Source organism: Peromyscus maniculatus, chromosome X (assembly GCF_049852395.1).
Source record: "Peromyscus maniculatus bairdii isolate BWxNUB_F1_BW_parent chromosome X, HU_Pman_BW_mat_3.1, whole genome shotgun sequence".
In the NCBI taxonomy this organism is placed as follows: Eukaryota; Metazoa; Chordata; class Mammalia; order Rodentia; family Cricetidae; genus Peromyscus; species Peromyscus maniculatus.
This window is the reverse complement of record NC_134875.1, coordinates 86664719-86684123: the sequence shown is the minus strand read 5'-3', so window position 1 is coordinate 86684123 and position 19405 is coordinate 86664719. Positions and strand designations below refer to the sequence as shown.

Here is a 19405-nt window from a genome sequence, read left to right as displayed (position 1 = left end):
TCTGCTCTGCTCCTTTTCCTCTCTGCCTCGATCTTTCTGTATAGCCATGACCTTTTGTCCCAACTCGCCTACCCCAGGCCCTTTCGTGTGCCTCCAGACAAGACTGACTCTAAATCTGTGTACCCAGGGACGGGAGGGGGGGGGGTCCCACAGGGCTCACTGTCAAAGATGAGATTCTTAAAGGCTTGCTCTCTTGATGCAAATAAACTCCCTTTCCTTTTTGGACACAGTACTTTTTCTGAGTCTCCATCACCCATAGCTGACACTTTTGTTGTGGTCAATGAAAGGAAGGAGTGTGTTTTGAGGACAGAAAGAAGGCCCAACAAAATGTGGATACTGGACTAGGGGCAGGCAGACTGATTTGGCCACAGAAGTGGGCAGAGTGGGATTCTGCAGCTGATATGCGAGTGTGTGTGTGTGTGTGTGTGCGCGCGCGCGCGTGTGTAGTGTGTGTGTGTGTGTGTGTGTGTGTGTGTGTGTGTGTGTGTGTGTGTGTGTGTGAAAAGAATGCAAGAACTGCTCTCTGGAGGTACTTGGGATAGGGCTTGTCTGGTCTAGGTCAGTGGGCCGGATGGTGACCAGGTGTGAGTAAAGCAGGGCCGGCCAGCAGCTTTTGAGAGGAGACAACTTCCCAAGAACACCCTGGGAACCAGACTAAGCGGGACACAATCATAACCGCAAGAGCCGCACATTCAGATTAGTGCCATCGAGAGCGCAGCGTCCTTAAGAGCTCCCCGAAACCCCGCCCCTTCCTGCTCTGTGGGCGTGGTGTGGGGCAAGGACCCCGTCACGGAGCTTTCTATTGGTTCGAAGGAGCAGGGTTGGCTTTGCGCTCGCCTGAGCAGGAGAGTAGAAAGCTCAGCGGCAGCGGAGGGAGTCTATGCGCGCTGGACAGCAGTGGGGGGTGTGTGAGGTTCGCACTGACTGCAGACTCTCGGGCTCAATCGCCGGGGATTAAGGACTTGGCGACCGGGCTGCCGGGCTACCCGGCCGAGGCTTTAGAGGCGCAAATTGGTGGGACTGGTTTGCTCAGCAGGGTCGTGCTTTTAAGTACACCGAGAGGGGCCAGTGCTAAAGTAGAAGCTGTCGTGGGACGCGCGGCGCGGAGTCCCACTGTGGCCCGGAGGAACGGAGTCCGTGCTAGGGGGACCCAGTCGGGAGCCTGGGGATCGAGCTTGCGTTGCTGGAAGATATCCCCCCTCTTCTCCCCAGAGGCGTCCATCCCAGGACCGTCGAGGCGTCGGGGCAACCACTGAGCGCTCTGCGGGGAGACCCCATTGGAGAGAACACTCGCAGTCTCCAACAGTCTGGGGGAGCCGAGCGGAATCCGGCGGGATCACTCGGGGGCGGCGAGCCCCCGTCGCGCCTCGTGCGGCGGAGAGGCCAGGGGAGAGAGTCCTCGGAGGCCGCAGCCCATGCCCGGGTTGGGGACGCCTGCCCAGTGAGTCCTCCTGGCCAGCCGGGCGCAGGAGAGCGACCCCGAGGCCGGCGGGAGGGGAGTGCTTCAAGGCCGGCGGCTGCGGAGGATGGGCGCCTGAGTGGCTCCAAGCGCTGCGCGGCACCGGCAGGCGAGGCGAGCTTTGCTGAGGAGGCGCCCGGGGATCCTGAAGTGCATCCTGCCCCCGGGAAAATGGCCCGGCCTGGGCAGCGTTGGCTCAGCAAGTGGCTTGTGGCGATGGTCGTGCTGACGCTGTGCCGGCTGGCCACGCCGCTGGCCAAGAACCTGGAGCCCGTGTCCTGGAGCTCTCTTAACCCTAAGTGAGTAACTTATCTGCTCTGGTTCCTGAGGGTGGGAGACACTCCTTCGGGGTGAGGTCGTGCACCCCCAAGTGCGTGTGTGGGGGTGTCCGTAGGAGGTGCGGCGCCCTATTTTGTATCTGGCCTTTACTAATGTTTTCTTGCGGACAGTCCGGGCAGGGTGCAGAAGGGTGGGGTGGGGGCACTTGACTGTGTTGTGACCCTTCGGGTTGGCCCTAGCTTCCTCAAGTCCCAGATCGAGTCGCGATGGTCACACCAGGCAGATTAGGATGTCTGGGCGCTCGAGAGCGCACTCGAGAGCTGGGTGGGGGCGAGTAAGCAGCTCACTCCGGGGCCCCTGGGAACGTGGTGGTTTTCACTCACAGCCACTCTATGGGTGAGATCGACCTGAAGGAGGGACCAGGCCAGAACACAGGTTCCTCTTTTGCTTAGGTGTCAGGGCGGCTCGGGACCTAGCGCCCAGGGCGAGTGGCAGCATCTGTATCGCTTCTCCAGCTTCTCCCATTTTCATTTGTCTTTCTTCCCTGTCTGTTTGCCTCCCTGTCTTTCTCTTTGCCGTCTCTTCTTGCACACCCCCCCCCCTCCATTTCTCCCTGCCGGGGAGGTAGAAAGGCGGGCGCTGCTTCCAGGCTCACAAAGGCGGCGGGTGGAGAAGGGCGGAGTGGAAGAGGGTTTGTTTGAGGAGGGGGTTCCATCCAGCGCCCGTCGGGGGTCCAATTGAGCCAGGCAGTAGAGCTTCTTCGAGAGCCAGCCAGGGCTGAGAATGGTAGCGGAGCCAGCGAGGGAGGTGGGTGGGGAACGTGTGATTCCTGTCCAGGCAGGTCCTAGTCGCCTCCCCCCCCCCTGCCCCCCATCCAGACTGGAGAGCCTTGCTTAGATTTCTCCATTGGTTTGGGGGGGGGCAGTGATATAAAGGAGGTCCTTTTCTTTCTTCTCTTTCCCCTTCCTAACTCTGCCCCCTCCCATCTCTAAACAACACACACCTTTCAGGGCGGTGGCTCAGTGGTTTCTGGCTGTTGTGACCTCTGGACCCTTTTCTCTTTTGGCATCTAGGACTCAGGTTGGAACTCAGGGTCATAATCGCTCTTCCCGTTTTCTGGAAGTCCGGGCAGTGTGTGGACAACACAGTTAGTGGAAAACTGGGGGAGGGGGTGGCTGTTCCTTCCATGTTCCCAGATTCCTGTTTCTGGAATTTCCTTCTGTCCACTCTTGTGGGCTCTCTGCTAACTTCCTAGGTTCTTGCCTGCCTTGGCCCCTTGAATCCCAGGAATGGTGCATCTCTTACCCCAAAAGTGAGAGAAGAGGGCTTCTCATTTTCTCCTTAGGTTAAGATAGGGTCCCATTACCCGTTGGTGGCTAAAGGGGGATCAGGGTGCAGGATTCTGCCTCCATACAAGGAAGGGGACTCGCAAGGATTTCTACCTTACTTCGGAGCTAGTTTGGTCACTGTGCTAGTTTGGTCACTGCTGGGGACCACATTGTTCTGGGGACCCCTCTAGGCTATTAAGCCCATGGAGGAGAGCTTGTGAAGTACCCAGTTCTTGGCTGTCAGGGTGGAGGCTGGAAATGCTCCTTGGCTAGGAGAATTGCAATCTCCCTAGGGTAGCCCATCCTGGGGGCTCATGGGAGTGACCTAATTGCTCTCTTGGGTTGAGAGACCGTGCAAGTGCACAGCTGGAGAAGAGCCCTCCTGCAGAGTTGAGGTTGCTGGGAGAAACAAGATCTATGGGAGCGTCCCTCTTTATGTGTTCCCTGCCTTTAGAGCTCTGGAGCAGTTTACAAGCTTGAGAAGGTTGTGTCTGTCCCCTCTGCTCTCTTCCTGTCCACCTCGAGCTGAGGCCAGGCATCCTGGGCTGGGGGATGGCACTGCCTTTTGGACTCAGTAGAACCTGCCTGGATTCTAGCCTGTAATGGAGCAGCTTCTGGGAACAGGTTGGACTGATCCTGGTGGTCCCCCCACCCCCATTTCATCTCTGCTCAGGGGTCTGGAATGCAGTCTATGTCTGCGTTTGTTGGCACCAGGTGCAGGCCAGGAGGACAGGACCGGGGCACTGCCCTCAGCTCCGGGGGCTGCCTGTGCCGCCGCCACTGCCGCCGCCGCCGCCGCCGCCGCACTCAACCCTTGGGCTGCCACAGCTTTCCTGATAAGCACTGTCCGTCTTTCTGCTTTCTTCTGCCCTGAGAGTTCTCCCTCTCAGGCCGGCATTGTTGCCCCCTCTAACACCCTGTGAGAGCGGAGCTCACCTCCCTCTCCAGCTAAGCCGGCCTGCTCTCCCTCTTTCTCACACTCCCTCTCACTCTTAGTCACTCTCTGCCTCTTTTTCTCAAGTCCTTTTGTTTCTCGCACATGCCCGTGCTTTCCCTCACAGGCTCATTTTCTCTTATCCCTCCCCTCTTCCTCTCCTAGCTTTTTGGTCCCTCTCCTCAGCCCTGTCAGGAGCTGGCACCCCTCCCTCTAAATATCTCCCAGTGCCTATAAACCCTGCTTAATTGCTTCCTCCTTGGGAAAAAAAAATCAAAATAAAGAAGTGATGGGGTCTGCTTCTAGGTTCCAGGGCACATGCAGCCCCAGCCCCCGGGAGCTGGAAGAGCCAGCTTAAGACTCCCAGCCTGTCTCTTGAACTGCTCCTAGCTCTTGGCTGTCCGGGTGGTAGTCCCTGGGTGATGGGAGCTTCTGCTGCCTGGGCCCCACCTGACAGATTTGCCCCCAAGAGTACAGGGTGAGAAGATGGGTTCGGTCCCACTGGGGCTTGGTGGAAACCAGAGCAAGTGTGTTTGGGGCCTGGGGGGGGCATGGCCGAAATGGTCTCAGGGAAGCCCCCTCCCCCAGCTGCTTCCCCTCGGGAACTTGGGGCAGCCGGTAAGCCTCTCACACTTGAGTCCTCGGCCAAGTCCAGCTGCTGCAGTTCCGTCTCTCGGTCCCGTTCTGACCCTGTACTGCCCCCCACTCAGGTCCCCCCCCACCTCCAAGGAGTGGGAATGTGTTTGAGATCACATTACAAACCTTCCCTACAATGGGGGTGGGGTAGGGGGCTCAGTTTGGCATCCAGGACCCTTGACTCCATCCAGTATGGGTGGGGCAGCTGCAGACCCCAACTCCTACTTGCCTTCTCCAGGCTAAAGTGTTGGCCCCAGCCCCCTCACAGCTGTTCTAGCTCATAGTCCTGGGGAGGCCAGCCCAAGGGACTCCTTTCCAGAGTGGCTAGGGACCTGACTATTCTATTTTCTGTCTGATTGACCACAGGTGAGAGCCTGAGAGACCTGGGAACCCAGCAGTTCTAAAGGTTCCTGCTCCCTGACCCCACCCAGGGAAGCTAGGCAAGGGCTACAAGGGCCTATGAGGAAGCTGGGCTGGGGACTGAGTTGGGGTTCCCTTTCTTCTCTTGAGCTTGGGGGTCCCTCCGTTGCTCTCCCAGCTTGGGTGCGTGGGGATGCCTGGGCCCTGGATACTGCTTGCCGTGCGGCACCGCTTTCTGGGGTTAGGGCTATGTATGGGGTCGACGGGCCAACCAGGAGGCTGCTGGTTGCCATGGGAATACCAGGTTTGAGGGATAGTTCAGTCTGTGATGATAAGGGGATCTGAAGTGGGGGCTGCTCTCCAGCAGCATTTTGAGATCGTGAAAGTCCCTTCTCCCCGGTATGTTTTTCGTGGTGGTGGTGGTGGTGGTGGTTTGGGATCAGGGTGCCAGCAAGCCCAAAGTATGAGCATTTTCATCTCGCTACTTCCAAATGATACTGTGGTTGGCGTGCTAAGTAATAGGCAGGTAGCACCTTGCTTCTTACAATGTATTCTCATATATGATCTCATCGGGTGCTCCCAACAGCGCTGGGAAGTCGGCATTGGCCCCATTTTCCAGAAAGGGGAACTGACTTGTCTGAGAGTGACTTGTTGAATCGGGCAGAGCTGGGCTGTGTCCCATTCTTTCCATGCTCTCCTGCTGCAGGGAATAGGAAGGCACAGCTGGGTTGGAAGCAGGACCTCTGCTGCCCCTGGGTTCTCTCCCCTCTCCCCTCCCAGGCAGGCCTGCATCTGCTGTATGACTCAGGCCCTGCCCGTGTAGGGTAAGTGGTGTTCCAGCCTCTTCATTTACCTCTCCTAGGCTTAGCTCTGAGGGCATTCTGTACAGGTGACCTAGCCCAACTCACCGACTGGCACTCTGCCCCTCCCAGCTCTGAGTAGATCCTTTGGCTCCTCTCTGGGCCGGGAATCTCTTCCTCTTCGGAAGTCCAGGGAAAACATGGCAGCGGGTGGACTAAACCCCAGTCGACTAGCTTTGGTCAGGTGGGACAAAGAGGCGGGCACAGTTCACGTAGGTGAGGAGAGTGACTTCCTCTAGGATTCTTCTGGCTTGCCTGCCTCCGACAGAGTTGTGTGTGTGCCAGGGCCCAGCTGCTGTTCCTGCCCACCCACGCCTGGGCGGGCACTGCTGGGACACGCCAGGCCTGCTCCTGCTGCCTCGGGGGCTGGGTGGAGCTGGGGGAGTGAAAGAGGAGCCTTTAATTTGGGGGCTCCCCACCCTAGCTGGGATGAGAGCAGACTTGAGTTCTGGCTTGGGGTCTGTCGCTCATCAGTGTTACCATCCTGGGGTGAGAGCAGGCCTGGTAGTGGTGGGGGTCACCGAACCAAAATTGTGGCTGGAGTCTTCTACCACATTTAGACTTCCATGGCTGGGAATCAGGCTCCCCCTTAAACCTCTCTGGTAGAGCCCTAGGAAAGGGTCGGAGGGAAGAAGTATAGGCCTGGTGGGACAAGAACAGCTGTCGAGGCAGAAGTGTCCCAGCTGCGAGCTCTTCCCCTGTCCTATAGGTGGCCTTCAGAAAGGTAGAGGAGCTCATCTGGGCTAAAGGTGCAGGTGTGAGGGCTATTAGTGTCTCATCACTTCAGGGCCTTGGAGGCCGCTGTCCCCAGAGCCTGTGGGGTTTTCAGAGCTTGGGACTGGAGCAGTCTACAGTGGGACTTCTAATCAGAAAGGCCGAGGGGAAAGCCTTGGGCTAGGAAGAGGGGAGAGGGCAGGCCACAAGACGGAGCTGAAATAGTTCCAGCTGCCTTCCTAAAGTCCTTTTACTCCCTGGGGTGGCTCCCTGGGCTCCCAGGGCTATCAGAGGCTAGGGAGGGAAGGCCTCAGGTTGCCATGGAGACCTGCTTTAGGTTTCCTGCAGGGCCATGTCAATCCCCTTATTTTCTAGAAAAGGGCTTTGTCTGGGGGTGGCCCCAGGCAGGAAAGCTTGGCTTGATGATGGGGGGGCTAGTCCTTCCTGGAAGGTGGTGCCTAAAGAGTTTAAGTTAAAGACCTTTTCCTTTTCCTCTTCTCCCACTCATAACTTAGTGAGAAAACGGGGAGATAGGTAGGGTGTCCCTACAAAGTATCTCTAACACTGCCTGGCTTTGGCTTCACATCACTGGCTATACACCCACCCCTTGTTGTGATCCCATGTCCTTTCTGGGACTTCTCATGGGCCTAAGTGAAATTTGTCCAGCTAGAGGAAGATGCGAAGAAAGCGTGGGATTGGGGTCAGGGATGCAGGCCTCATTAGACTCCTTTCCCTTCCACACTTTAGGAGAAGGTGAGTTTTCTTCTGCCGGCTGCTATGCAAATGAGCTGATGAATATTTATGAAGTCTGTTCACTGAGGTTGGAGACACTCTGAGGGGTGTTGGGGGCAATAGTCCTTTCTTCTCCCCCTCCCCCCACCATGCAGACATCTGTTTCCTCAATGTGTCTGGGTTCAAAGTAGAACCCCAAGTAGCTAAATGCCCTGTTCAGTCCTGGAGCGCTGGAGTCTGGGTGAGTAGTAGTGAAAGAGTGTACCAGAGCAGACACATTTCTCTGGTGAGAAAGCCGGGGCCCAGTGGCTAGGAAGTGAACTGGTCGGTCTCCCATGTTCATGTCATCTGTGTAGCTACACTCATATGTCCTGCTGTATAAGGATCAGACACTGTGGAGGTCCTGTTAGAGCCCCAGGGATTGAAGCAACTGCCCTCAATGGGAACATTTCCCTGATCATTCATTTCTTCATAATACAGGTCTAGGCTTGGTCTCTAGGGTTCCTTTGAGCTCTGAAATGTTAAAAAATGGTCTATTCTTGCCACCTGGGGAGAAGCAGAGGAAAGTGAAAAATGCCTTGAGAATCACAGAAACTTCGGTGAAACTTGTGGGCTTTGTATAGCACATGGGGTGAGGGCATTCCTTCTCAGATGTTCCCTGGGGCCTCCGTGTCCTGTTTGCTTATGTTCTGTCCGCTGCAGAACTGTAGAGGTAGAGACCCCAGGACGAAGCATCCCATTCTGGCACTGGCCCTCCTGTACATCAGGATGGCACCCCTTAGCTTTGTGGAACAGGACATGACATGGAAGGAGGGCTGGTCTTGGGGTTTTTTCCCCAATCTACTTCAGCCATTTAGTCAAATTCCCTCCTTGCCTAGTGAGGTGTCAGGACAAGGGCGCATGTTTGACAATGTGAAGACATCTGCCCAGAGCTCTCAATATGCTTGCCTCCACTGTGTTGTGGCTCTCAGCAAATGGAACCACACTGTAGTAACCTGTGAACTGGGGCTCTGTACCCACACACCAAACGATACTCTTTATTCTTTCTATGCATTACCTTCCGCCCGCCATTCTTCTTTCCACTAAAGGGTCTGTCACCAAAGGGATGAACCCCACAGTGCTTGTCGTGGCCCTTGCGGAATTTCCATCTAGCCCCCCGCTATCGCTCCCACCTCTTTTGATACTCTTGACTCTTTCCTGTGCAGGCTGTGTGACTCATCAGCAAGCCTGTGTTTTGTCTCACCCATGGCTGTCCACTGTTGCTGTGTACTGACATTTTATCATTTACCTAGTAGTCACCTTCATCCTGCTCTTTACATGGAACCATCTCAGAGCATCATCACAGTATTGGGGTGAGATGGGCTGTCTTCTTCCTCTTGATACCTCCCGCCCGGGCCATGTGAAGTCCCATCTTCACATGTAACCTATGGATAGCCTGGAGCTGTCTATGGCTAGAGTGTGGGCTGTTTACTTTTTGGAACCAAACCAGATAATCAAGTCCGTGAGAGTCAAGCTGTGTCTTCTCTTCCTAGATCTTGCCTAAGAAACCACAGAACTTAATGTTGGTATCTGATCTTCTGCCTCTTGGCGGACAATTTCAAAGAAGGATTCCATGTTACTGAGTACCTACTGCATTCTAGGTGCTCAGGCACCTCCAATCCTAGGAGTTAGGGACCCTAGTTTATAAGTGAAAAAAAAAAAAGGAAGTTCAAAGAGACTGTGCAGCTCGTGCAAGCCACTAAGGGCCTAGCTTTGGAATTTGGTTCCAACATGTGTTCTTTCTTCCTTGTTCTCAGCTTCTGCCTGCACAAGCTGAGAAATGGCCAACAGCGCCTCACTTCTTTACTGTGCTTTCCAGACTAGACAGTGAAGCCTGGTCCAAGGCATGTAGTCATCTCCTCTTGGGACCTGTAGTAGCTGCAGAGTAGGAATAAGAAGGTAGATTACAGGTATGTGGGCTTCCTAAGATCCTGTGATCCTGTCTTAACATCTGTTGTCCTTGGTAGGACTGTCCTTTCTTTTTTCTTTCTTTTTTGTTTGTTTCTTTGTTTGTTTTTCGAGACAGGGTTTCTCTGTGTAGCTTTGGAGCCTTTCCTGGAACTCACTCTGTAGACCAGGCTGGCCTCGAACTCACAGAGATCTGCCTGCCTCTGCCTCCTGAGTGCTAGGATTAAAGGTGTGTGCCACCACTAGGACTATCCTTTCTTAACTTCTCATAGTCATCTTAAGAGTGAGAGACTGGTCAAGTTTAAGGATTTAGGCTCTTGGGGTGGGGGTGGGTGCATCTCCTGAATGATATTATAGAGCTGCTCCTAACCAGAAAGGGTGACCATCAGATCCTGGTTCCATTGCTTGTTTCTATCTCCCCATCATGCCCAAGGTTAGCAAGATGGTGGGGGGGCAGGTTCCAGGCAGGTTGAGTTCCCCTAGCCTTTGGCTGGGAGCTGCGGGGGTGGTGGCTAAGACATGTGTGGGCTTGCTCTCTCTCTCTCTCTCTCTCTCTCTCTCTCTCTCTCTCTCTCTCTCTCAGTGTGTGTGTGTGTGTGTGTGTGTGTGTGTGTGTGTGTGTGTAAATAGCAGCAGTGGCCTTTGAAGGAATGTGAGTGTGTTGGGAAGTGTGGGGAACAGGGCACCACCTCCAGGCAGCCTGGGCCTGACACATTGGTAGCTGGCCCATTTGGCCACGTCAACCCCCCTGCGGAAATGCCCCATTAGGACAAAGGGCTCCCCTAGCCAGGCATTGCCCCACCCTGCAAAGCACTGAAAGCCTGGCAGCCTTGCCTATGGGCCACCCCTTCCACACCCTGCTCGCAGTATGGCTCTCTCTCCCCGCCCCCCAGCCTAAGGATAGAGGAAGGGCAGAAGGCTGATTTGATATCTCCACCCAGCAGGACTGGTCTGGCCTTCATTGTCATAACCCCCTGGTTTGGGGAGAGCCAGAGATCCCGACCTTGAGGTTGACCATTTTCTTTCTTCTGGGCAGGTTCCTAAGTGGGAAGGGCTTGGTGATCTACCCGAAGATTGGAGACAAGCTGGACATCATCTGCCCCCGAGCAGAGGCAGGACGGCCCTACGAGTACTACAAGCTGTACCTGGTGCGACCCGAGCAGGCAGCTGCTTGCAGCACTGTGCTTGATCCCAATGTACTGGTCACTTGCAACAAGCCACAGCAGGAAATCCGCTTTACTATCAAGTTCCAGGAGTTCAGCCCCAACTACATGGGCCTGGAGTTCAAAAAGTATCAGGACTACTACATTACATGTGAGTGCCCACCCACCCATTGCTGGCTCTCCCACTAGGCTCAGCTCTGCCTTCCTGCAGCCTCCTTGTCTCTGGGGTAACAGTGGCAGCTTCTTAGTGCTACAGAGATACCAGCTGCACACATGTACAGTGCTGCCCGACGTGATCCCCTCTGAAGACTAGCATGCTCTCCTGGAAGCCCGGCCTTGGAGTTCTGAGCCCAACATCCAGCACACGCACGGCAGCTTGCCTCGGCTCCAGGGCATGGATGGGAAAGGCTTCCTATCCATGTTGCTTTCTTTCTCTTTCTTTCTTGAGAATGACAGAGTTGACAGAATCCTTTGAGATCAGCCAGCTGTTCTGCCTTTTGGGGGTGGGGGTGGTGCTAGGGCCCCAAGAGGTGAATAGGGTTGAGGATGTAGCTCACTGGAATTTGTGACTAGCATATGTGAGTCAATCTTTAGCCGCTCTGTCCTCCTCCTCTGACCCCCCCAAAGGGGTGCGTTGGTGCCTTGCCTCATCATAAAAGCAATTGTCCCCAGGTTGACCAAGGCCTGGCCACAAGCAGTGCCCTTAGCAGAGGGGCTCAGGGCCTGGCAGAGCTGAGTTACTTCCTATTGGGAGGGCAGGAGGAGGGTTTGAGGAGGGCAGGTAGGTAGGAGCTGTTTGCCATGGTCCACTCCCAGTGGCTGTCCTGGTCTCTCTGTTGATGATTCTGTCAAAAACGGCAAAAAAAAAAAAAAAAAAAGATACACCGAAAACTGCAGTTTCTGATTTCTCTGGCCTTTTCCTGCAGCAACGTCCAATGGGAGCCTGGAAGGGCTGGAGAACCGGGAGGGAGGCGTGTGCCGCACACGCACAATGAAGATCGTTATGAAAGTTGGGCAAGGTGAGTGCCCAGTTAAGCCGTGGGTGCTGGCAGCTGGTTGGGTTGTCTTGGTAGTGGGGACGTGGTCAGCAGGTTAGAGGGACAGAGGTCTAATATTTAGGCCAGTCTTAACCCACCCAAGGTAACCGAGGGGCTCCGTGCTGGCCGCCCTCTCACATGTCTTCTTTCTGCCCGCAGATCCAAATGCCGTGACACCTGAGCAGCTGACTACCAGCCGGCCAAGCAAGGAGTCAGACAATACTGTCAAGACGGCCACACAGGCCCCTGGTCGGGGACCCCAGGGTGACTCCGACGGCAAGCATGGTAAGTCTATATAGGTTGTCCGCAGTGGGCATTGCTCAGACACCCTCTCGGTCTCGTATCTGAAGACATTCCTGCTGGCCACCCCGTCCCCGAGCCTTGCCGCCTATCCCTGGTGAATGTGGGTGGCGGCAGGGGATGCGGAGAGTTCCTTCAGCCCTGGGATTGTTTTGCAGCCATCATGGTTGACGGCCTCATCTCCTGCTGCCTGACGAGCGATTTCCTTCCCTTTCCTCAGAGACTGTGAACCAGGAAGAGAAGAGTGGCCCAGGTGCAGGCGGTGGTGGCAGCGGGGACTCGGACGGCTTCTTCAATTCCAAGGTGGCACTGTTCGCAGCCGTCGGCGCCGGCTGCGTCATCTTCCTGCTCATCATCATCTTCCTGACGGTCCTGCTGCTCAAGCTCCGCAAGCGCCATCGCAAGCATACGCAGCAGCGGGCGGCCGCCCTCTCGCTCAGTACCCTAGCCAGCCCCAAAGGGGGGAGTGGTACGGCGGGCACCGAGCCCAGCGACATCATCATCCCCTTACGGACTACAGAGAACAACTACTGCCCCCACTACGAGAAGGTGAGTGGGGACTACGGGCATCCTGTCTACATCGTCCAGGAGATGCCACCTCAGAGCCCGGCGAACATCTACTACAAGGTCTGAAGGCCCCCCCCACCCCCGCGTGGCCTCAGGCTCCACAGGACACACGGCCTGGACTGGCCTCTCTTTTCTCCCCCACACCCCTCCCCTTGCCAGCTGTGCCCACCTTTGTATTTAGTTTTGTAGTTTCTTGGCTTTTATAATCCCCCGTTTGCCCTGCCCCCTGGGCTTCGGAGGGGGGTGCTTGTGCCCCCAATCCCCATGCTCATGTGCCTTCCCCCTCTGGCCAGGCCTCTGGGCCCTGTGGGGGCGCCCTTTCTTGGAGGGCAGGGTTGGACACTGAAGGACTGCAGGCAGGGAGACCGCCTCCTGGCCCTGCCCCCTCCTCATCCCCTTTCCCCCTTCCCGGGACTGCTCGTCCACTCTCATCACTGTTTTTAATGCTTTTGTGTTCATTTTTTTTTTTAGCTGTCAACTCATTTTCATCTGTTTTTTGAAAAAAAAAATGGAAAAATGTACAAGGCAGCCCCTCCCCGGGTCTTCTGAGCCTGGCCTGGCCCGGTATAAGAGGGCCTGGGGCAGGATGTGGGCAGCCAGAAGCCTAGGATGGCATTTCTTTCACAGTCTCCTCAGTATTTCAGGGGAGTGGGGGAGGGCACACCAGGGCTGTTTCTGCCTGTGAGGGAAGAGGAGAGAGCCGCTGGGCAAGGGGTCCCACCCTCCTTTTCTGACCCCCCTAATACAATGCTGTCCTAGTACCGGGGTAGTGACTACCACCCTTCTACCAAAAAAAAAAAAAATCCCTTCCTTGTGGGATTCTTGGGCATCTCCTGCCTCCTTCACTCTCACGGTAATTAATGTCTTAATTGGCTGTTGCCTGGGGAACAGGAGCGCTGCTGCAGGCCGATGACCTCATGGGGGGTGGAGGGAGGTGAGGTGCCCAGGTGGCTATTAGCCCTGCAGAGCTGGGAGGTTCCCCCCCCACCACCACCACCCTGTTCTCTCCTCACCTTTGGTATCTTCGCTTTTGTGGGGAAACAGAGGTACGAGGTGGAGATCTAAGCGGGTGTAAGGCCAGGTGGCCGGCTCCTTCTCTGGGCTCTAGTATGAGTAAGCACACCCCCCCACACCCACTCCCTCGATTTGGCTCCCACCGGCCCCCCCCTAGTTTTGAGCTGGGGCCCGGAAAGAGGAAGAGGCTGCTTGGGGCTGGGCCAGCCTGCAGTGCACCTTCGACCCCAGCTCCTGGCCAGCGCGGCTGCTAACAGACTGCCACTCAAGTGCGCCTTGCGGGCGCTCCTAGGGCTGCCGTGGAAGGAAGGAGCTGGGCCTTCCACCAGCCACCTCCACACCGCCTCCTGGCCAGCTGCCCACCCCGGTGCCAGGTGCGAGAGGGAGCGAACCAGCCAGCCCCTTCCAGGTGGCAGTCGGAAGGGATTTTTGTTTTTGTTTCTGTTGCCATTTGTGTAAATACTAGTCTTTTTGGAAGAAATAATGTAAAGATGTTTTGTATAAACTCTGAATTATTTTCTTGTTGCTTTTTTCTTAGAAAAAAAAATGAGAACTAAAAAAAAAAAAAAAATTAACCACATGGAGAAATGAGCGTAAACTAGTGTCATGATGTCAGGGAATGAAGTGTGACCGTGTGTCCGTGCGTGTGCCTGCACTTACATGTGAGAGCGTTCCTTCGCCTAACTGCAGGTCATCAGGGCAGGTGGCTGTCCCGTGAAGCAAGATGTTCCCAGCGTGCATTCTCCTCCTGCTGTTTTCCACCTCCCGAGTTGTCTCTGCCCCCTTCTTCTGCTGTCACGGTGCCACCCTGACTATCCTGTCACCTCTGTGGCTGTGGCACAGGGCAGAGGCATCTGCCCAGGCTGGCACCAGGCTCAGCCAGAAAGGGTTGTTGGGGAGGGGGGGTGTTCCCATGGGGAACCTGGGTGTGTCTGCAGGTACTGCCACCAGCTGGTTGGAGCTAAATGTGGAACCTGCCGGCAGGCCCAGCCCTGTCCTGCCCCAAAGATGCCTGGAGCTGGAGAGAAACAACGTCAGAAGATGGCCCACTGGGCACTGGGGTGACTTCAACCTGCCCAGCTCACCTCTCAGCCCAAACAACCTTCCTTTTCCTGGCTTCACAATGGGGCCACACCAGAGGTGCCACCATGGTCTGCTTGGTGGTTTCTGGCTGGCAGTGGTGGCTCTGAAGCTAGAGCAGCCCTGGAGTGCTCAGGCTCCCTTCCACAGGCGGATGAGTTGTCAGCTTGCTCAGGTCAGAGTGTGGTAAGGGCCCTAAACAGGGTTTGGCCTCCATCCTATGGACAAGAGGTGCAGACTGGCGGAGTCCAGAGCAGCCTCCGGGCCTTGTCAAGGGACCTGCCTCTGGCTATGGCTAAGACAGATAGATATCAGGGGAAGAGGACAAGTGAGATCCCACCAGCTAAAAATGGGTAGGAAGGTGATAGAGGAAAGGAGGAGGAGGAAGGAAGGGGAGGGTGAGGACGAGATCCAGAGCAGGGAGCCTAGTGGAGCAGGCATGGAGCAGGCCCAGCTCCCGGGGAAGTGGGGAACACAGAGAAGGAAGCCAGAGGAGGGCCTGGAGACTGTGGGATTTGCCTGAGGAGGGGAAAGAGGCTGGGCTAGAGAAGGGCTGGGCCAGCCTGGGGTGCTGCTGGAGCCAGCTGGGGCCGAGGCTGTTTATTTGGTTTCTCATTAACCAAAGGAAGTGCTTGGATCAGATCAGGCCTCGGCTGTTTGACTGCTTGCCCAGAGTGGGGCCCAGCTTGGGCCGAGGGTCTCTGACCAGGGCTAGCTCTGGATAGATTAGTGTCTCTGACTGACCTCAGGTCAGGTGAGCCTTACCTGTACTTCCCCAACAGAGTGGCCTTTAGCAGTCGCCTACTCTGGCCCAGGATGTCAGTTGCCTTTGCCCCAGTGGTGATGGGGTGGGGCGGAGGATGGAGGATCCTGGAATAAGAAACATTAGAAGACCAAGGAAAGTCTGGGCAGTCTACCCAAGACCAGAAAGCGTGTCTCCTGCCATGAGTGCTGTGCCTGGTACGTCTTAGCACACCATGTGGTGTAGGGTCCTTCACCAGGGTCCCACGTGGCACTTTTGTCAAATACATAACATAGTCCATCTCTCTGAGCTGCAAAAGATGCCCCGTGAGGATGGCAGGTAGGGAAATGACCTACCTCATATTTGACTGAGGGAATGAAACCCGCACTTACCCCCAAGTATCCCCCAGGTGAAGAGGGGGCATAAGGACACAAATAGACGTTCCCCGAGAGGGCAGCGCATGCCTCCTCTACTCCCCACGCCCGCCCCCATTTGCCTCTTGTCCTCCTTGTGGGCCTTGAGGAACAGGAGTGGAGTCCTCACCCACTTCCCGTAACCTCTTGTCTGCTCAGGGAAGGAAGGACCAGGCCTAGGTAGCTGGAAGCGGAGGGGGTGGTCCTCCAGCGGCTGAGTTCCACAGCAGCCCCACCCTCTAGTCTCCTTCCTGCCCCAGCTGGGCCCAAGCTCCTGGTGAGTCAGGGCCAGAGGATGCTGCCCAGGTGAAGGTGGGGCTGCCTGACTTCCTCTGCAAGCAGAGCCCTATTGACCTAGGAAACCCAAGCGAGCAGGTGCTACCCAGGCCTTGGTTCCTCTGAAAAGGACGGGCTTTGTAGAACTTGAAGGCCAAAGCTCCTTTGAGCTTGTTGACACCCAGTCAATTTTAAGGTCCTAAGAAGCATTTCGCGTGTTTGCAGGATGTGGATGGCCTGGTGCCCTCTACGCAGGGCCATACAAATAGATCCAAAAATCAAAGGAGGGTTGCGACCCACCTGGGGATGTCCTGGGTTGGACCCTGCTAAGCAAGTGGCCCTCTGGCCAGCTGGCGTCAATCACTCTTGGACGTCAAGGCCACCCACCTGTTTGCCTGGCCTCCTTGTCCTGCTTGGACATATCACAGTCCTAGGGACACCCCAGCTTAGTCAGCCTGAGGACTGTCCGACTGTCCTTGTCCATCTGATGCTGTGTCCTGTACAGCTGGCCATCAGATCAGGGGGACCAGGGCCCCAGCTGCTACTTGTTACATTGGCACCACGCTTTGGGAAGCAGCTGAGAGGGAAAAGCAGCAGCTACCCAAGATGGGGTCACAGAGCCCCGAATGAGAGCAATCGAAGGTCAGGGGGAGAAAATAATTGTAGGTTCTGTTTCCAATGGTTGATTATTCAGCTGGCAATGAAAAGGGGAAGAGGAAATGCTGGGAGTCGTGGGGCATACGGAATTTATGAAGGTCGATGGGAGGTGAGAGCACTTCCCTCTGGTCCACAGGGAAGAACCCCAGGCTTGTGAGCCCCTGGACCCCTGAGGGCCTGGCCCTCCTCGGCCGTGACTCCTCTTTTGACCAGGCCTCTGCCTTTTTGGGTGTTCATTTCCCTCTCTGATAAGGTGGAGGTAGTATTAGATTTTTTTTTCATTTTTTTTTTTTTAAAAAAAAACAACTACAGCAGAAGTGAGAATCCTGATCCCAGGCGCCCCACATTCTAGAAAAGTCCTTCAGTGCTTGGCTAAATTATTTCAGCTTACCTGGTGACTGGCTGATGGGAATGTGAGAGGCAGATCAAACATAGGCAGATTCCAAACCGGGATTCTACAGGCAATCTTTCATGCATGTATGTATTTGCCCCCCAACAAATGTTGAGTACATGGCCCCCTGCGGCTTCTTCAGTGCGCAGTGTAGTGGATAGTTTGGCTAACCTTGTGCTCTGTGTGCTCTTTTCGTCATAGCTAACCGAAGCTGGCCTCTTGCAGTGTTCCTAGGATGTTATGCTGCTGCTCTCATACTAGTCTGCTTCCCTCCAGCAGCAGCAGCAGCAGCAGCAGCAGCAGCAGCAGCAGCAGCAGCAGCAGCAGCAGCAGCACACCCCCTCCCCATCTTGGCCCCAAACGCTTCCATAGCCTATTAAGAAGGAGCTGCCCAGCCTGCTTTCCCCAGCAGCCACTTGGCTGAAGGTGATGGAGAGGGGCCGGCTTCTGAGGAGTTTCCCCTTCTCTGCCCAGATCTGTAGGGAAAAGGGTCCATGTGACAATTCCAGGTCCAGGAGAAACAAGGGGAGACCACATTAGCTGAATGTGAGCATTTTTCCTGTTGTCTCCTTTCTAGACCAAACCTGTCGTGAAGGAACTGAGGCCCAGAGACCAGAGGACTCTTCCTAAGGGCACACGGGCGCTTGCTCACTTGTGTTGGAGACAGAGACAGAGATGGGGGAGGGGGAGGGGGGAGGGGAAGAGGAGGCCAGAGAGCAGGGCCAGGTGTGATCATCAGGGGGCTGCAGGGGGTTGAGGCAACTACATCTACATGTGTGTAACGTTTATATTGACAAACTGGGTAAGTTTGTTCAAGGTGATTACCAAACCAGCTGAAGAAAATGGGGCCATGGGAGAATTACGCCTGGTTCAAAGCTGACTTAAAAAGTGCACTAACAGTGTGCATTTCTCCCCGGGGGCCGCTCTTCTGGGGCACCTCACACAGCTCTGAAGCCATTCATCAGCAGAACAGCTTGACAACATCTGTAAGGGCCTTCGACCCACTGGTTTGTGGCCGACTCTGAATCGGGCACTCCAAGGCGGCGCAGAGGCTTAAAGATCCAGTGGCCTCCCACTTCCCAGGGTACTGAGCCCCGCTGTCCAGCCTCCCGGGGTACACCTCATGTCAGGCTCCCTCCATCCCCCTACCAGGCCGCCAGGGCCTTTCTGGCCAGCCTGACAGTTAGCTGTCCCTGCCCTGTCTTCAGTCCCCCAAGCACACACTAATAGCCATGGCAGTAACATGCTTTCACATGCAAATTGCTATGGAATTCTCAGCCCCTGCCGGTGCCCCAGCCCCCAAGGCCTCCCCCTGGGCAGATTCAGAGAAGAGAATGGAATCTTTCAAGCTGTTAGGGCGTTTTGAGACCTTGGAGTCCGGCCCCCTTGTTAGATGGATGGGAAAACTGAGGCCCAGAGGAGGGGGGAGCAGGAACTGCCCAAGTCACGCAGAGAGTTCACCGGACTGGCCCGCACCCAGGTCTCCCGACTTCCAGTCCATTGCCTCTTCAACACCCACCAGCCCCCCCTCCCATCTGGCTTACTATGGGCCCAGGGATCCCTCTCTCTGGCGCTCTAGTTTCTCCTAGGCACCCCTCAGTGGGGCCTGGGAGTGTGAAATCTGGAAAGAAAAGGCCAGAGGTGTCTGTGACTTAGGGCATTCCCCAGAGAAGGGAGCCATTCTCCTTTGAAACGGGCAACAGGAGGGCTTGCTAGCTGGTCTTTTTGCCTCCCATTCCCCGAGTCGGGCCAAACTGCTCCTCCCCTAGCCCGGAAGGCTTGCTGAGCCCCAACAAGCCTGCTCCAGTCCAAGGCCTCTGTGGCCTCCCCAGGTGTGTGCATTCTCACTGCTCCAGGAAGTTCCAACCAGCAAAGCCTGGGCCCTCCGAGGTCCTGAGAACTCTGGTCCCAGCTGGGGTGTGGAAAAAGGAAACCACCACCAACAAAACAAACAAACAAACAAACTCCCTTTCCTTGGCTTTAGCTGAACAAGGTGGAGGAATTTTCTGAAATGCACTTTACAAGGAAATAAACACCAAAGGAGGGAAAGAGGGAAAGGTCCTTGTCCATCTCTGCTTACCTTTCAATTGTTGGTCATCCCTCCACTCCTGAGCATGGTTTACACGGCCCTGGGTGACCTAGACCTTTTCATGTCTTTAACACTCACCTCCGCCCTCCACCCCTCCCTGCACACACACAGCTGTTTATGTTGAGTACCCAACACCACCGACCTACTCATGGCACCTAACCAGGGGAGACAGCCTTAAGCCTCCATGCTTTCCACGTGCACATCCATGAGCCAGAAAGCCCTGGCCGTTGGCCTGACATGTTCCTACTGATCTCTCAGGGGCGTGTCTGCCCCTCTTGGAAGCCAGGCTCGTCCTCTTCTTGGCTTTCAGGGCACTTCCGCTTATGCCTTCAGCACCTATAGATGCTAGATGGTGAGTTTCTAGAGGGCAGGAACCTGCTTACAACTTCTTCTCACCTTGAGGGATACTCAGCATACACCTTAGCAC

General features: G+C 55.6%; 1 protein-coding gene across 1 annotated transcript; it reads left to right on the top strand.

Moving 5' to 3' along the window:
* Window positions 1-839: 839 nt before the first annotated feature.
* On the top strand, window positions 840-13847 carry Efnb1 (ephrin B1). Its single transcript, XM_006981170.4, has 5 exons — window positions 840-1758; window positions 10286-10563; window positions 11339-11431; window positions 11609-11734; window positions 11970-13847. Exons 1-5 carry the CDS (start codon window positions 1631-1633, stop codon window positions 12380-12382), a joined length of 1038 nt encoding a protein of 345 aa, XP_006981232.1. The 5' UTR covers window positions 840-1630; the 3' UTR covers window positions 12383-13847.
* The last annotated feature ends 5558 nt before the right edge of the window (window positions 13848-19405 follow it).

What these genes read in the sequence shown, in the direction of transcription:
- Efnb1 (XM_006981170.4), top strand. Translation starts at nt 1,631, where the DNA reads ATGGCCCGGCCTGGGCAGCGTTGGCTCAGCAAGTGGCTTGTGGCGATG. An exon ending in TCAGGACTACTACATTACAT is followed by an intron (nt 10,564 to 11,338) that starts GTGAGTGCCCAC and finishes CTTTTCCTGCAG; the next exon opens with CAACGTCCAATGGGAGCCTG. An exon ending in CGTTATGAAAGTTGGGCAAG is followed by an intron (nt 11,432 to 11,608) that starts GTGAGTGCCCAG and finishes TTCTGCCCGCAG; the next exon opens with ATCCAAATGCCGTGACACCT.